The 19528-nt window shown below is 38.8% G+C and overlaps 1 protein-coding gene across 7 annotated transcripts in view; it reads right to left on the bottom strand.

The window, feature by feature from the left end:
- LOC122793286 (A-agglutinin anchorage subunit-like) overlaps positions 1-19528 on the bottom strand; it is a 1003124-nt gene that overhangs the window by 662887 nt on the left and 320709 nt on the right. For 6 of the 7 annotated variants that reach the window (XM_044061154.1, XM_044061150.1, XM_044061151.1 and 3 more), the window contains one exon: positions 8962-9024. The exons of the other annotated variant lie outside the window; for it this stretch is intronic. In XM_044061154.1, coding sequence (XP_043917089.1) covers positions 8962-9024 — 63 coding nt within the window. The remainder of the gene's footprint in view (positions 1-8961; positions 9025-19528) is intronic. 7 annotated transcript variants of the gene reach the window in all.

Genomic DNA, 19528 nt, shown 5'->3' with positions numbered 1-19528 from the left:
CATTTGGGTAGATTCCCAAAGCTAAGGTCGGAAGGAGGAATTTAAACTCCGGAGCAGCTCTTTTGAGTGTGCACCTTTAACCCCTAGTGGGCATGGCTTAAGCCTTTAAAAACTAAGTTATCACCTTACAGTTCTAGAAAATTCTCATTGAGAGAGGTCAAATATCAAGAGAGTTGTGTTTGCCATCACATATGGTTCAAGACAAAATATCCTGGTACCTTGTAAGTAACATGGTTTTGGAATTATTATTGCAAATATGAACAATCAATATTTGACGCCTAGAGGAGCAGTAGGGGTTAACTGCAGAAGACACCTGGAGGAGCACTCGGCTGTAATGAGTTAAGACCAGCTATAAGGCCCTGCAAGACTGCAGTGGCAAAACCAGCTCTGGATTTAGAGAAAATTGGCAAATGATAATGCTTGGTGAAAGTATGTTCAGAACTCCAGGTAGCAGCTTCTAGGATGTCCCTAGTATGGACACCCCTGAGAAAGGCTGCAGAGATAGATGCAGTCTTGATTGAGTGGGGTCTGATGCCCTGTGGGATAGGTTTTCCATGGTGCTTATAGCAGAAATGAATGCAGTGGCCTATCCATTTTGAAATGGTTTGTTTTGAAATAGCTTTCCACTCTGTCCCTGCAGCAAATGCCACAAGCAGTTGTTCAGATTTCCTTTGAGGTTTAGTCCTGTCCAAGTAAAATCTAAGCTGTCTGTGCACATCTAAAGTTTGCAGTATCCGTTCCCCTTTATTCTGTGGGTTAGAAAAAAAGGTAGGCAAATGAACAGACTGATTAAGAGCCACACTGGATACCATCTTGGGCATGAAGGAGGGATTGGTTCTGAGGGACACCCTGTCCGCATGAAAGATGATGAAAGGTTCCACTGCCATAAGGGCCTGAAATTCAAATACCCTTCTTGCAGAAGTGATTGCTAAAAGGAAAGCTGTTTTCCAGGAAAGAAATTTTAAATCGGCAGTAGCAGCTGGCTCGAAAGGAGGAAGAGTGAGTTTCTCCAAGACAAAGTTAAGATCCCAGGCTGGAGTTGGAGCTCTCCTGGGTGGCCTTAAAATTTTGGCCCCTCTGAGGAACTGCTTGAGCAGTGGATGAGAGAAGAGGGGAGGCGCTGTGCTATGAGTTGAAATGGCTGAAGCATGAATTTTGATGGAGGAAAAGGACAAGTCCTTGTGAAGCATTTCAGTCAAGTATTGTAGAATCTGAGGTAAACTGGACACTGCTGCGTTCATTCCTTGAGATTGGTTCCAGGCACAAAATCCTTTCCATTTTGCAGCATAAGATTTTCTAGTACTAGGCCTCCTTACCTCTAAAATGATATCCAGCACTTATTTACTGAGGGATGGTAAAGGAGAGATTAGGTAATTAGCCAGACTGCTAGGTTCAGGGTTTGCAAATGAGGGTGCAGAATCTGGTTCTCCTGCTGAGACAACAGGGAAGGAGTCTGAGGCAGGTGCCATGGAGCCAGGCATGACACACTGTGCAAGAGTGGGTACCAGTGTTGGTGAGGCCAGTCTGGTGCAATTAAAATCATCCTTGGGTTATCCTGTTTGATCTTTAGTAGTATCTTGGAGAGCAGAGGCAGAGGAGGAAAGGCATAAACTGATAGGTTTTTCCAGTTGAAGGACAGAGCATCCACTTTCCAAGCTAGCTTGTGGGGAATCCTTGTGCAAAATTTGTCCAGTTGATGGTTCTGGGGGGAGGCAAACAGGTCTGTATCTGGGCTCCCCCATTTGCTTGTCAACATGTTGAAAATCCTTGGTTCCAGTTTCCACTCATGTGGGTCCATGAGGTTTCTGCTTATTCCATCTGCCAGTATATTTAGTTTTCCTGGCAGGAATTGAACTTGTAGATTCACTTGGTAGCTCAAGGCTGTGTTCCACAATGCCATGGCTAGTCTGCAGAGGGGGTAAAATGTGTACCCACCTGCTTGTTTATGTACCATATGACAGTGGTGTCTTTACCATTAGTTGTTCTGGAAGAATGTTGTCCTTGAAGGCTGTCAGAGCATTCTGTACAGCTAACATTTCCTTTTGATTTATGTGCAGGTGCATTGGACGTGAGTTCCATTTGCCCTGAATGCACTTCCCTGCCAAGTGAGCCCCCCATGCATAGTCTGATGCATCTGTTGTTAGGATTTGGGTGGCAGGGGGTAATGTGAATGGTAGTCCCCTGTTTTGGTGGCAGGACTCTGGCCACCAAAGAAACTCTAGGTGTAGGCAAGGTATGATAGGAATCCTTGCTTCTAGATCCTGTGAAGGTTGACACCATAGACTTTTGAGATACCATTGTAGTTTCCTCATATGCAGCCTTGCATATGGAATTAGAAGAATGCAGGAGGCCATGAACCCCAAGGCTTGCAGTGTTTGCCTTGCAGATAGCTGGGTTGTTGTGGCCACTTGTTTGAAGTAGGTTGTCAAATGAATCTGTTTCTCTGGCGTGAGGAAAGCCATCTGGGAAGTTGTATTCAAGCTTGCTCCCAGTAATATAATTTGTTGACAGGGTACCAGGTGTGATTTCTTTGCATTTATGGTGAACCCCACACAAGTCAGTACCTTCTGAACAAAGGCCAGATGATTCACAAGAATGTCCTGGCTTTCTGCCTGAATTAGACAATCATCCAGGTATGGGTAAATTTGAATATTTATTTGCCTGAAAAATGCAATGACTGGATCTAGGCACTTTGTGAATACCTTGGGTGCAGTAGATAAGTGAAAGGGCAGTGCAAATAACTGATAGTGCATGTAGCCTGCTTTGAAGCATAGGTATCTTCTGCAAGACTCACTGACAGGGATATGCAGGTATGCTTCTTTTAAGTCTAGTGCTGCCAACCATGCATCCTTGCCTAGCATGGGAAGCAGCAGGTGGAGTCAGCATCTTGAATTTTGGAATCACCAGAAAGGTGTTTAGAATAGAAAGGTCCAAGATAGGATGCCATGTATTGCCTTTTCTGGGTACCAGGAAAAGTCTCGAATAGAAACCTTGTCCCTTTTCCTCTTCTGGTAACAACTGAATAGCCCCATGTTTAACAGAGAGAGTACTTGATTTTGGGCCTCTGCCCACTGATTTGGGGGTAGATCTGACAACCCGCTTGGTGTTGGTAACGTGTGGAAGTGAAATCTGTATCCTTGGGACACTATATTTAAAACCCATTTGTCCTGGATAATGAGTGCCCAGATTTTGGCCTGCCGACCAATCTTTCCACCCAAAAGAGTATTCAGTTGGGAAGTGCTTGGACGTTTTAAAAGCAAGTTATTGAGGCAGTTTTCCATAGGGGAGAGTCTTACTACACCCAAATTTGGATGCGGAAACCCCTCACTGCTTAGTCTTGTGTGTCCCTTGGGACTGAAACCTGGGGTTTCTGCTGTGTCTGGGTTTGGCTTGAGAAGACCTGGAAGGGGCTGGAAAGGACCAATTTTTAGAGGGCCAGTGTCTACTAAATCTAAGAGGCTGAACTTGTAAGAAATCTTTAACAGTTTGCATAGATTTAACTTTATCTTCCATCTTTTTAAGAACTTCCTCAGCCTTGTTGCCAAACAGGCGGTCCTGATTTAAGGGAGCATCCAACAATTTAGCTTTAACATGATCAGGCAAAGATTGCTCCTTAAGCCAAGCATGCCTTCTGAGCACAGACCCAGTAACAGCAGCCCTGCAAGAGGCCTCTAATGAATTAAATCCACACATTGCAAAGTATGTTTTCCAACCGGTTCAGCAGAATGCATTAAATCCTGTAATTCTTTATTTTCAGCACAGTCAGGAACCAACATAATTTTCTGTTTAAGCAATCCAATAACATGTTGTTGATACTTTAACATATGACGCTGGCAGTTTAAAGCCCTAATGGCCAAGGTTGGAGAAGTGTAAACCTTCTTACCCCATCTATCCAGCACCCTGGAGTCTCTATCAGAGGGGGTAGGATTTTTAGCAGTAGAAGCCTTAATGCCCTTGGGTCCCTGTGAAATAGTCTCTGGATCCAGAATAGGATTTTTAAAAAGTAACTTGTGAGAATCAGGAACCCTGTAATATCTGTCAGGTTTTCTGGGAGCAGGAGGCAAAGAATCAGAGGCCAAGCTAGATTCTGAAAAGGCATCATCAACAGTGTCTAGTACAGGAGGTATAGCTAAAGGCCTATGCTGAGGCAGGAGTAAGAAATCCCTAAGCCTCTTTTTTGAATCAGAAAAATCCTGGCATTCCCAGTGGAAATGCTCCCTTAGAGTATGTAAGGTCTCACCAAAAGAAAAATCCTCTGGAGGCGAAGCAGAGGGAATAGAGTCCTCTGCATCAGAATCCTCATAAGTAGATAAGGGCAAATCCAGATCATCAGAAGAATCAGAAAAATCAGAATTTTGGTCAGAAGATTCATAAACAACTTCAGTCCTAGGTTTCTTAAAAGGAGGAGGTTGGCTTCCCCTGATTAGAGTTATAAGATCTTCATCCATTCTTATCATTTGTTTTTTAGGCATAGAGGCCTGAGCATGTGGCCTGGGCGTAGGTTTCTTAGGTATGGTTCCAGATTTTGGCCTAAATGAAGAAGGAGGCATCGGTTTAATATGCAAGTCCGTAGGCCTGGATACACCCTCAGAAGCCTGGACCCATCCAAGGTAGAGACAACCGCAGGTTCCACAGTTGAAGCATGTCGCAGCATACCAGACTCTGAATGGGTCTAAGTAGAGGCCTGCGAGTCAGAAGTAGCGGGTATCAGGGGCTGCAAAAGCGCCTCACTGAGTACCGGCGAACTGGCGACTGGCTTAGGAGAAGTGTCGTCAGCAGCTTTGGACCTCGGCGGCCTGTCACTGTCTTTATCTTTGTGTTTTTTTGTAATTCCGGTAGTCGGATGGCTAACCAATGACATTTCTGGATAAATAAACTGAGAAACGAAATATTTAGAGGTGAAAATATACCGACAACAGATAGTGCGCTGATTAAATAAAGCACAAAACCGACAGCAAGGTACATCGTGATCAGGGCCTAGGCAAGGAATACAGTACAAATGAAATTCTTTGTGCGGTATTTACTTTCCACAAGTAATGCAATTACTAACTTTTACTGACATCAGTAAGGAGCAAGAAAAAGTTTCCCCAACAGGGTACTTAGCTTTAGTTGAAGACTTTGTTTCTGAAACTCGAAAATGAAAATTTCAGGAGTCGGACGACCGGCACTTGCAAACTGCTTCTGCTTCGGGCACCGCACAGCAAGAAAGACTGATGTAATGGTGTCAGCTGCATGCTTTATACCCCCTGACGACCTGATGTCATGGAAGAAGGGACAGCAACTGACGCAGGACCCAAGACTTTGTTAAACAGGCTGACTGAGGGCTACTGCAAGCAGATAACCCAAATGTAATGACTGCAACAGTGAAACATGAAGAACATCTGCACTCCTTCTCTCACCAGGAGAAAATAGAAGCACTAATCCAAGATGACTACTGAGAGGCAGAATGTGGGCTCTACAATAAGTCTTGCAATAGGTGCTTAAAGGTAAGATGAAAATTTGGTTTATCCTAAACACTGCAGTGTGCACTAGGGGAGTTAGATGTGAAAGTAGGTAACTTAAGTTTTACCTGTCTAAAAGTTAAATTTTAGTGGAGAGTCACTATTTCTAAAACAGCGAAATAGATAAAAAGGTAGTGGTCACTTTTGTATTCTGGTATTATGGAATACAGAAATGTCTATTTATTGACAATTGGTAACCAGAAAAGTTTGACTGTGTCAGGAACCCATTTTCAGTGGAGGCCCTGGGAGAAAAACTCCAAAAACAGATACAGAACATAATATTTTTCATTTATAACTAAACAGTATGTATGTTACAAGTACAGACATTAGTAGCTTTTACAGTTATACATAAGTATTCATATTTCGAGACATACTAGAAGTAGTAATTTGGATAGATAAGATTTGCAGCAAATTGTAAATAGTTCAGTCAAAGTCAAGTTTAGAGATGTACTTTACTGACAGAGCATGAAAAGTTAAACAAAAGACATAAGTATATAGAAGTTGTGCTTTGTATATATAAGGGAAGAAGTTAAGAAATGGGAGAAGAAATAGAGAAGAGAGTAAGGTTAGGTTGCAAACTGTATTGGAAGTTAAGGATTACTAAAGAGATGAGGTGATGTAAAGGAGATAAATGTGGAATACATTTGTGTGAAGTATAAGAGAATATTATAGAGAGATGTGGTAGGAGGATTAATATGCTAGATATTGTAAGAAGTAGAGGAGAATATTACAATGGGAGATTCATCAAGAAGAAAAAGGTATCATAGATGAGTTTGGGAAGGAGGAGTTAAAGAGAAATAAAAGGAATCAAATATCCTGGAGGCAGGAAAAGAAAAGGGACAATGAAGAGGGGTAAAGTGAAGACAGTACGGGGGAGGCAAGAGAAGGACAAGGGAGCTAGATTAAATATGGTAGTCTTTAATTACAGAACAATGGTAAATAAAAGTGTTGAGAAAATTTGTATTTTTAGTGTAAGTTTTATAAGTTTTAAAGGAATCTAAGGCACTGATATTTGGTGGTAGGGCATTCAAGAGTCTTGTGATATCTTAGAATACTGTCTGTTTCCCCTTCAAAAGAAAAAAAATGACAATCACCTTGCTGTTTTTACCTCTGATGTTAGACTGGGATGAAAGTGAATGTATAAATGGCCTCAGTCATATATTTCAAGTTGCTGCTGTCACACATTATACAGCCTGCCTGTTCACCTTCCCCTCCAAAAGACAGTTACCTTCAGGGCATCCATCTGACAATCCGAATATAGTACAATTATTGTAATTTATTAATCTCAGATGTATATACATCTGTAGACACTTTTGATGTGCGATTGTAAAGTGAAAGAATGGATGACAGTCATATATTACAGCCTTTTGCTAATAGGCAGTACGCAGCCCCTGCAGAAGCTATAGTGATCTTGTGTGCATAACTCTGAGGTTTAACTATAAGGAAAAGTATGGAAATTATGGAAATAATGAAATAATGACCATGTTCTCCAAGTGCCAAACAAGTTATAGTGATCTTTTGTGCACAGCTCTTCAGTTTAATTATGAGGAGAACTTAAGAAATAGTAATCTCACTGTTCCCAGCCCCTCAAACACAAACTATAGCAACATCCTGTGCATACCTCTGAGCACGGCCAGTTGTAAAATATGTAAATCCAAAGAGAAGCCTTTATCAAAATATAAGGAAAATAAAGCAAAATAAAGATGTTCCACCAGGCCTTAATGCTAAGGTCTCTGTTAGACCTTTTTTAAAAACAAGAAGATTGAAGGCGTATTAACTTTCATGTAGTTTTTATTTTATATTCCTATACATTAAATAGATCTCTTATATATTAAATAGATTTTATTGAGAGGTACGTTTTAGCAATGTTTTATTAATGTTAGGTTATTCTATTGTTATTAAATGAATACTTTAAGCATTTTGTTGATTTTAGCATCTTGTGTACAAGTGAAGTTTTTAATTGATTGTTATTGCGCTAATTGCCTAATTGAGTTGTTTCCCGCTTTTTACTGGTTCCAATAGTATATTATATGTGTTTCAGTCACTTATATTTGAGTCTGAAGAAGCCGTGTAGGTGAAAGCGCTCACTCAATAAAACTGCCCTTTTTACGATAGCTGCTTTGCTTTGTGAGTGGTTTGTTGGTGGAGAGATTATATGTGAAGAGAACTGTGTGGTATTTATCTGCACCGACTACTTGTATTTTCGTTGCTGCTGCCTTGGTTCACCTTCTGAATATTGAACTTTTCCTGTCTTTATCAAAATATACTTATACAATCTGATGTGTGGAGGTGCCGGAGTCTAGGTGTTCTGTAATACATTTTATATCTTATTTTTGAGAGATAACGACTTTTAGCGTATGGTTCACTGTGATTGTGCTCTGAACCTGGGGAAAAGGCATTCTTGGGAAGGACCATTCTGACATGTTCTTTTATTAAGTACCTTTTACAGTTATGCTCTAGTCGCAGACTTGAGCATTAGCATCAATTGGCGGTCACAACAAAAAGCAGTGTGAAGCTGTTAAACACATCAGTTGGGCTTTTTAAAGTCTGACTGGAGTGTTTAACAGTCTGAATGATTGATGTGTTTAACAACTTCCCACTTCTCTTCTGTGGTGGTTGCTCTGTGTGGTAACATTAAGTGTGTTACATCACTACTGCACTTTTTTTCTTTAATTTTTGAGTATATGATGATTGGAACACCTGCCATCCAGGTGCAACATCAGCCTCATCTGCAGTTTTCTGTGAAATGTCGTTGCAGTCATTTTAATGCAACTTATATTTACACTACATACATCTAGTGTTATGGTCAAGTTTCTGATACGGCAGTAGATAGCTAAAAGACTGCCCTTTTAGATCACTAAATGCCCCTTTTGCCTTCTTCCCCCTCAACCATCAGCAGATGCTGTCACCCCTGGAAATGCCTTCCTGACAACAGTGATAAGAGAGCTTGGCTGCTTAGCACAAGGAACAACTGGTACCACTAAATCACGGTAATAAGCTGGAGACCAGCAGGTCCACTGTTCTGCTGCTTTGAATGTATAGGTTTATGCTAGTGATGATCAGCCTGGGTATCAGTTAACCTATGAGTGAAACAATGTGACTTTTTGTGTACCCCAATGCCATGCCCTTGTCCTGCAGTACATAGTGCCTTGTGGAATATATGTATATTACTGCTACTGCATGAATTATTGCATGGTTCTTGACATGGGATGAAGGATACCAAAGTGTCATCGTTCTCTGAGCATGGAATAATGTGCCAGGCATGCTACTTCTATTATTTTACCAGAACCCTACAACTGTGGCATTTTCTCATGTCAAACAAATAAGCTGCCCTTAGCAATCAGCATACAGTAATTCCGTCTATTATTCCAGGATTATTTCACTCCCAACCATGATGACTGTAGTACTGATTCAGTACCTAACAAGTTAATAAAAAAAAGAATAATTCATGTATGTTTACCTGACTGTGTTGTTGAATGAACTGCTTCACTTGATGAAGTGGAATTATCATGAATTGCAGTAACTGTAACATACAAAACAGTTATAAGTACCATTAAACTCAGTGTGGCATTGAGATGTCAGACATGCCCTTATAAAAAAATTATGCATATGTAAAAATATATAGTTATGTACAAAAATCATTCTTTTCATTTCATTCGTCTCAGTCATTTCAAGAGCAAAACGGAAAAGAAAAGTATACTGGCAGAAAATATGTACATTGCAGACTGCATGAACTAATCCTAGATAGAAAACCACTGTACTGGTCCACTGCAAGATTTTTCTGTGTGCGCGTGTGTGTGTGTGTGTGTGTGTGTGTGTGTGTGTGTGTGTGTGTGTGTGTGTGTGTGTGTGTGTGTGTGCGTGTGTGTGCGTGTGTGCAGGCGTGCGTGTGTGTGTGTGTGTGTGTGTGTGTGCGCACGCGAGCGCGTGTGTGCGTGTGTGTTGAGTTCAAAGCAATATGTTGAATTTTGTATTGTTTGCTGAAAAGGAGAATGAATTCAAAGGTTACATTTTACTTGCTCTACCAGGTGGTATCTGTGGAGCAATTGGCACCACTAAAGTTTTTTAATTATTGCTATTTTATATAACATATCTGTCACCTATGATATGTAATTCAGTGGTTGTTTCTATTAATTATATTTTTGTATCTGGTTTTGTATTGTAGTTGTCGTATTATAATGGAAAAAGGGAAAAAGAAGGAATCAGCAATGTTTCTTATTTCATCAGATTGTTTTTTATCTAATGCAGTATGTTTTAATGTAGCAGTTTAATCAATGTAGAAATCATCACTATCTGAAAAGCAGACCGAAGTCTAACATATGCAAGCTGACTAGTAAACATGACTAAACTAAAAGTACCATAACAGATGTTAACAAAATGTCACTATACCTCTAAACTGCATCCCAAAAATGATGATGCTTTTCCTTAGTTTGAGTACAAATCTAGCAGTCAGACTAGATACTTTTCTTTCATAAATTTGTGTAGATTTCTCAGTTAGGTGAATATTCCAGATGGTGCACTCTGTAGAAGCCTGAAGCTTTTAAAATACATTTTTACTACAAATCAAAAATTAAAAAGCTCATGAAGGCAATCTAGCCAAGGCACTTATGTAGTTTAATTTTTGAGTAACAGTAAAAGACTATTTTAATGCCCTGGTTTAGCACAGTTTGTTCTCTATACAAAAGTCTATGCAAACTAGAAAGTTACACGTTTGATGAATTCCACTCAAATGAGTAGAAGTACTGTTGTAGCATGAGGAAATACACACACAAAAAAAAAAAGATGGCTGGCGTATGTGACTATCTGTTTTGTGGAATGTGTGAGATATCTTATTTTGTAGAATTAGAACACTTGGTTAAATACATGACTTTGACTTTCATAAAGCAAGTCATCTATTAAAGCAAGAATAGAAAAACATTCAATTTATTGCATGCGTCCAGACACACACATGTGCACACATGCACACACATGCACACACACATACACACGTACATACACACACCCGCATATAGAGAAAACCCTTCCCCATTTCCCTATCTCTACTTACATATATCACATTTATGTACAGGGTCCTAACAGACCAATCTGAAGGTATATGAAAGGATTTCCTTTCTGACTCTACTTGCAAACTTAAACCAGTTAAGACAAAATAAAAACTAAACTGCTCACAGAGATTTAGTAAAATAAAAATGAATCTTCATTTTGTTTTGTGTAATGTATAAAATATACACTAGAATAAAAAGCTCAGTTAATGACAAGCCTTTTCAATGTTAGAAGAAACATCTCTACAAAAACTACAGTAGAAAACATTTTATATAGAACAGACATGTTCGCACACAGACACACACGCGCACAAACACACACAGACACAGACACACACACACACACACACACACACACACACACACACACACACGCAAACATATGCATACACATGCACACACATGCATGCACAAATCATATTTAAGCACAGCCTCTGTGTTTTCAATAAAACACGTACACCAAAATGGCTTTTGATTACCTTTATTAACTTCCAACAACATAGCTTTATTGCATCATTTCAAAATGTTAATCACAACATGAACATCCTTGTAACCCCAACATAACCACATCCCATGGCAGTGTATCCCCACTTACCCTGCCCAAATAAGCAGCATCCAAACCACCGCTCACTTATTCTTATTAATTAAAGAAGTGTCCTACTGCTCACTTTCATCCCCCATACTCATGACATCTACACGCAACAACAAATAAGAAGTGTCCACACCACCGCTCATTTATTTTTACTATTCAAAGCAGCATCCTACACTCACTTTCATCCCCCATACTCCTTACATCAACACCCAACACCAAGAGGGGGAACAGAACAGGGACAAGCCTGCCCCTCTTCCTTGCCTAAACACCCACCTCACAAACTACACCATTCACAATGACCCAAAATGAGTGAAACAATGTGACTTTTTGTATATCCCAATGCCATGCCCTTGTCCTGCAGTACATAGTGCCTTGTGGAATATATGTATATTACTGCTACTGCATGAATTATTGCATGGTTCTTGCCACGGGTTGAAGGATACCTAAGTGTCATCGTACTCTGAGCATGGAATAATGTGCCATGCATGCTACTTCTATTATTTTACCATAAGTCCCACCCTACACCTACCTTACTTCCTCTAACTTCCCCCATATTAAATAACCCTTCCCATCCAAGAATCTATTTAAACCTTCCATTACTTCCTAGCCTTAACATCCTTCTTCAAATCAAAACCCCACACCCCCATTTAACCCCCCCAACCCCTAAATAATGAAGATGTCCATCAACAAATTGGTATGCTCCCAAACATCATTTGCAATATCCTATGCGTGTTATCTAATTTGCAGCTAATCACAAATACCAGTTTAAATACTCTTACTTTGTTTTATTTTATTTGAAATTATGTCACTGCACTTATCAAAAAAAAGTAGGGGTTGCTTACTTTATATGTTTTTTATTTACATTTCTTTAAATTAGTTATACATTTAGGTTCATAACATATACCTTGTCATTTCTTTCCATTTTTTTCATAGTATATAATCTACACAAAACAACAATTTCCATTATTTTATAATTTCAATAAAACAAAAAAAGAAAGCAAACAATGATTTAAGTCAACATCGACTATTCTTTAAAATGTCTTTATCTATTTCCATCCTTTCTCCCAGCCATACTTTTATTTCCTGTAGTAATCTTCTTCATCTCTTTTTATTATACAATACTCCTTCACCTTTTCTTTACCATAATCACCAGACTGCTACGAATAATATTCTGTCCCATTTCTCAGTTTCACTTTTTTCTTGCATTTCCATGTAACATCCTATCCATCATCATTATATTTTTAAATACTCCCCCTTTTTTATTCATTTTAAAACTTTTCTAAAACTGTATATTTGTTGTATTCTAAAAAAATGTCTCTTTTCCATATTATAGTAAATGCACTTTCTTTTCTTTCAATTCCTTGTGGACCAGATTCCAAAAGACTTAGTCTCATTGTAAGTGACTAACTCCAGTGTAAGCTCTATTTGTAAAGCAGGCTTACACCAGGCCAGATTCCAAAATACATGCTCACAGTGTTAAGTGACTTACTCCAGTGTATACAGAGAGCAAGTCTTTTATAATCTGGAATTAGTAGGGACAAAGGTTATTGGAATAACACATTTATAATATACCAAACAGTTCATAATAGGATGAACAAAATGCACACACTTGTGTTTGAACACAGAATTTGTTAAGGAATGTATTCATCAGAATAGGTTATTAGCAAGACATGGTCACAGGGTACACATGAAAATGGTGGTTGCAAAATATATTTCAACATGACAGACTAAATGATATCAAGCAAGCAAAATGCAGATACCAGGGTTTGTGACCTTTTGCACTGATAATGCAAATTCATGTACCAGGGTTCGTGACCTTTTGCACTGATAATGCAAATCCATGATCATGACTACAATATACTGTAAAAGAACTTGAAGATGTGTAAATACATATAGATATGCAAAGCTAAAATTGTGCTTCAGAGTGCAAAATAAACAGAGAGAAACTGTACAACACAAGTGGGGTGTGAAAGCCACCATCCATGTGTGAATCACAGCATGATTTTTATGAGGCATGGAATCATTCAGAGGAACATTCCATGTTACCACATTTTATATTTGCATGACATTATTACCACCTAATAATGGCATTTGTCAGTATTCCACAAGTTAGATCAGCAAAGGATCGAACCCCCAAGTGTGGGTGAATGAATATGGCCTTGGTTAAAAATGAGAACAAGACTTATGGGATAAAATCCCTTCCCCATTGACAGCGACATGTCGAAGTAGATTTTGTCACAACACATTTGTTCACTAAGTCAGTATTACCTGTCAACAATGGGTTTACACACTGATACAATGTACAGCAGGCTGGATTCTAAGCCCTGCTAACTTAACTCACATTCTCCCGACTTGAATGCTAGCTATTGATGCCGCAGAACTAGCTGTAAAACAATTGCCAGAAAGCACACATTTGAAAGGAGTGTGACAACACTATGAATGACTGACAGATGCACATTTTGAAATATACCAGTAATCAGTGGATCTGAAGCCTCAACATACCTTACTGACAATGTGAGCATCCATCAGGAGCTCATTGAACTATGAAAGCTACTGCAATAATAAATGCCTGTCCATGCCTATATCAGTATTCCTGTCCTTTCCTCATTGAAGCTATGTTCCATGTCTATGTGGCTGAAGGCACATTTTCATCAGTTTTGTCCATAGGGTGAGAAATCATAATAACTAACTATTTCCCACCCTCAAACAGCAAGGCAGCTCTTTGCTAATGGTCATTGAAAGGAAAATACAACATGTAAATTATAAAACTCTACATGCGTACAAAGGAGTACGGCATGTATGGTATCAAAATCTCCACCTGTCAAATACCAGTAAATTTGCTCATATCACATACATTCAGGAAACCATCCTTGCATGTCAGCAATTACATTTTACACATGGAGCCAATATACTCTGTACTAGATTCAAACTCCTGCCTGCATAACTCATTTTTAGGATTAGTGCACTAGCTACTGACACCACAGAAAAAGTCCTACAGCAGTTATCAGACTGCACACATGTGAAAGTTACCATCACTAGTGTGTGCAAATGAATATTGCTATGGCTAAAAGGGAGTACACACATGGACATTCAAAACCCTCTGCCTGGAAAAAGTGTCACAACCAAGTAGAATTTCTAACACCACATCCATTCACTAAGTTATTATTGGATGTCTCATCTGCTTCTTATACACTGATAGCAGTGTAATCTTCACTGGATTTAAACTCCTGCCCAACTAATATTTTTGACTTGTACATTATCTACTGACGCTATAAAAAATGTCATACAACAGAAGGGCTACCGCCACCAATGTGTGCCAATTAATATGGTCATGGTTAAAAGGAAGTCCAACACATGGGTGATCAAAACCTTGTTCTTGTGAAGTGTCATATCAAAGTAGAATTTCTCACAACACATCTGCTCATTAGATGACAGAACAAGTTACACAGCACTTGTCAGAAATCACTGATTTAAAGGAAGTAATGTTATACAGAAGCACTCAGTGGATCATATCCCTTCACATACGTGACTTTATGTGTACATCACATCAAGAGTACAATGAATCATGGAAGCTGTTGCAGTCATAATAAGCTTCTACCCATGCTTATATCATAAATCATATCATAAATATAAAATATATTATACATTATGTATTATTATATATAATTATTATATATTAATATATTATATGTATATATATTTTTTATTTTATATATATATATATATATATTATTAATGTATTATTATACATTATTATATATTATATATTATTATATATTATATATAATATACATTATATATTTATATATAAATTATATCATAAATATATCATATTATGCTCATTATTGCCTTCTGTTGTTGATCAATGATAAGGCAATTCACATGATGGTCAACACAACAGTCCATCTGAAGGCAATTTTGCCTTAGGAAGAGAAGAGTCACTTCCTGTTACTTAAATATCAGTAGCACTGCTAGACGTCAGGAGTGGTGCAGAAGTGAACACTGACAGAGTAATATGTTATACTGTTCAAAGGCTTATAGTTCTGTGTGTGAAATCATAAACATCTTACCTCAGATGAAATGGTGTAGTAGTGAATGAGAGTGCTGCAAAGTACACATTACCGAAATGGAAATTATGATGTAATCAGTGATATGCTCCTCGTTAATGCTGTATCAGGTGAAGTCACAGAAGAACTCTTACTGTCAGCATAACACAGATGAAGGGAGTGTTCAAACCTGAAATCACAAAGGCGATGACATAGGGATATGAGCAGGATGACGTTGGGTGACAGGAGCATATGTAACACACTCGAGTGCAGCCTATGTTTCCCTGAGTGATATACTCGGTATCAATGCAGCACCCAGTGTTGCAACTAAATCTGTTCCTGATTAAGAAATAGCTGTTAAGTGTATGCATATTTCAGACTGCTATCAAAACATGAATTTAAATGATGTCAATACTGCAGTCTTTCACATCAGCAAATATGGTTTGGGGTTTATCTTCTCAATGACAATTTCAGAATGAGATGGAAAATGTGAGACAAATCCATCTTCAATTACGTACAACACTCTGCAACAAGTGCAGTGGAATAGACTCTACATGTCATTTATACTTTGAGCCAAGAAAGCAGATACAAATAAGAGAGGCAACTGACATCATTTTCATTCTGTCACAATTGCTAACTGCTGCTCACCAATGATCAGCTCAGTTGTGCAACTGATGGCAAAGCTTTAGTGCATTAATAGAAATTTTCTCAGTGTTTGCCATAGAATAGGAACTAGCAGTCAGCTCTGCTGCTCAATGCCAAGCATTGCACAAACGATGAGTACAGAAATAAATATTTATGTGTACAAGCCAGTTATGGCCATGTGTGGAATATGTTCATCCATATTTTTACTAATGTAAAGGAGGGAAATGAGATGATAGGACACAGGTGAAAATGGAGAACAAGCAGAGAGTAGGACACTACGTGAGTAATTCAGGAATAATCAGGATAGAGGAGGGATAGGGCTATATCTATCTACTTCTTCAGAAGCTAATGTGTATGTACATATAATTTGGAAATTTTAGGTACATTGTAAATGATCTGTGACAATAACTTAACAATATCATGTGATCAACTAGACAAATCAGGTGTGTAGTATATACACATATAGGTGAGGTGGAGAGATATGGATGGGATGTTATTTTATGTGGGACAGATGACCTTTTTGTTTTTCCCAAGGCTAAGGAGAGTTGAGGAAAACAGTTAAGGATATGATAGGTTTACAGATTCTTAGGGAAATACCAGCTTATATTTCTGTAGCCTATAACAAGGCGTGCCAAACACCATAGGTCAGAATCAAACCCTGTAGCTTATCTCTGAGATAAAGACCTTAACCATTATGTCAACCCCTCCCCCTCAGAGGTAGGTATGTAGAGTAGGTTAGTTAGCAGGGCAGACAGGACTGGTAATGGACACACAAGAGGGAGAGGTACACCACAACAGAGATAGTAATGGAGATTCAGAGGTGCACCCCTTCTGATGTGAACATTGTAGGAAATTATTCCTCACACTTGGAACTGTCGCCACTGCCTCAGAAACCTCAGAGAATGCTGGATGGGGCAGTGATTTAACAATGCAACGCAGGATATTTTTCATGCAGCCAATTTGGGCACCAGTGCTCCTGTCCATTATCTCCTCCACCAGCCCTGCCAGCTCTAGTCCAGTGACATACTTGCCACCTCCACTGACACTACTCTCAACAGCCTCTGGGACAGATGCAGGTGCTACAGGTAGAGCAAGAGGTCTGGAGGCAATACTGGTATATCCCAGAAGTGCTGGGAGCCTCTGACGTTGGTGGTATCAATGCAGCCACCTGTGGAGAGACAGCAGTCCAAGCCATTGTGGTCAGTCTAGCTCCTTGTGGTAGTGACTGTGAGGGACTAGTAATGAAAATTACAATCAAAATTTCATAGAAAAACAAAACAATAGATGGCAAGGAAGAGATATAAAAATAAAATTATAAAAAGTATAAAGGTATAACAAATATTTATTTAATGTAAAGGTCACAATCAGTACACACTTCAGATACACTAGTAGGACTGATTACATTCAGATATAAATGTGAGAGACCATAAATTATTGTTATACTACTGTTATAATACAATTGGCTCTCACATGTAATGCACAATTGTACAGGAATTATACATATTAAAAAAAAACAGTTGCACAGGTACAACTTATTTTAAATTGCAATAGGCCTGATGGCATGATATTATAAGTTATAAGCACAGCTATTCAATATATGCACTGTAAAATTTGATATTAAACAAATTTGTTGTTTGGAGAAATGGAACCCACAGCCATCAGATCTGACCTTACGATAACTAGTTCATAATCTTAGACCTATGCAGGGTTTACACACTTACAATATGCATATTAAGTTAATTGTCTGACATCCATATTTGCCATAATTTCTGCAAACTTTACCACCTGTCACTACAATTAATTTTAGGTGAACATTACACTCAGTAATACCTGAAGCCATAATGTCCCTGTGCCTCACTAAGGTTTTGCATTCTCTCCCAGTGCACCTCCCAATTTCATTCAGTCTTTGCAGGGGCTACATATAATGAGAGAGTAATAGAGAAGTATTTGGTGTCATACCATGGTTGTGATTTATACTGGGATAGAATGACGTACTTGTAGTACAGAGGTCATGGACCAACCCTAGCATTTGCATCCCATTGGTGAAGGAGTTCAGCTTTTTAGAATTTCATGTCACTGTAGTGGTGATGGCATTGTTCTCCTGTGTGTAGGATGCCAGTAACATGGATGACAGCCTTGCCCAAACTATTCTGTGCCTTAGCCTTATACTGATAACTGGTATAGCTGTAGTTTTTCAAGAAGAGGTGTACAAAAATCTTATACTCCTCCACATATCACTTCTATAAATGAAGCACTACCCTAGTCCTCACAAGACATTTCTCTTCTACAGAAATCTCAGGAAATGTGTGATAATATGATGTGGTACCAGCTGTGCCAGGAGGAGCAGAGCATTGCATGTGTAACATATGCCAGCACAGCTAGCTTGAGTTTTGTGAAGAATTATATGTAATTTGAATATCAAACTGATTTATACAGATACTTATGTTAAAAATTTATTTGTAAAGTTGTTTGTGTTAAAACTTTATGAACAGTGGATCCTGATGGACAGAATAAATATACATGTATGTCAGACTGTATTGTTGTAACAGATGAAATGTATATATTTTAACAGAGGATATTGAAAGGGAAGGGGTTAAGCTCAGCCCAGCTAACATTAAGATAAATAGCCTGAAAATAAATGACTTGGGCCATAAAGATTTCATTTCACAGATGCAATGTCTTTGAAAAGCCTGAGCTGGGATCCTACTCTATTGTACTTAGTGACAAACTAACTGCCACACTGAGGTGAATGGTTTGTTAGTTTCTGCAGGAAGAGTGGAAGTGTTGGAATTGTTTTACAGCTTCCAGATGCTGTAATAAACCTAAGCTAAATTTCTGTGTGTGTATTGTGACACATCACTGCCAGATCCTGGCTCAATTTCTAGTGAGAGGGTAGTGTGGAACCTCAGAGTCAAGTTACCAGATGTGATGTTGTTCTGTAGCCAGCACTGAAATTATATTTGAATACTAATGAGAGTTGTGCGGTGTATACTCACAGTCAATTAGAAAAATATAGTGAGATTACTGGACAGCACAGTGGTGCAGCGGTAACATTGTCACCTCACAGCAAGAAGTTCTCCGGTTTGATTCTTGGCTGGGGTGCCTTCTGTGTGGAGTCTGCATATCCTCCCTGCATTTGTGTGGGCTTCCTCTGGGTGCTCCAGTTTCCTCCCTTGTTATAAAGACATGTGTCTGGAGCGTTTCTCCCCGGGCCTCCACTGAAAATTGTCTTGTTCCAAGTCGGACTTTCCCGGTTAACAAATATAAAATAAAAATAAATAGATTAGCTAAATGTATTTTTTCCTGTATCTGTCTGAGTCTTTCTATCTGTGTTGTTTTTCATATTTCCTGTGATTGAAACTCTGGTACTTACTGGAAATAGATATTCAGTGTTTTCATGTTTTTTTCTCTTGTTTATTATTAAATATATCTAAACTTTTCATTCTGGCTGGTCCTTTAGAAAATATTTAACCTCTGAGAGTACTTGCATTTATTTAGTGACACTGCGGCTCCACATTAATGAATGTCTTGCTGCTTGGTTAAACACTACCATTTGTTGTTTGTCTTTTCGGCTTTTCCCGGTTAGGGGTCGCCACAGCAAAAGTCTGGTCTGCTAATGATTGGCAGTAGATTTTTATGGTGCCAAGTTGCCAGCCTGATGTCCAACCTTCAATGAAGGCACGCCCATTCACACATGTCTTT

Source organism: Protopterus annectens, chromosome 2.part0 (assembly GCF_019279795.1).
Source record: "Protopterus annectens isolate FY-2018-M chromosome 2.part0, PAN1.0, whole genome shotgun sequence".
Lineage (NCBI taxonomy): Eukaryota > Metazoa > Chordata > Ceratodontiformes > Protopteridae > Protopterus > Protopterus annectens.
This window is presented reverse-complemented; position numbering and strand designations above follow the sequence as displayed.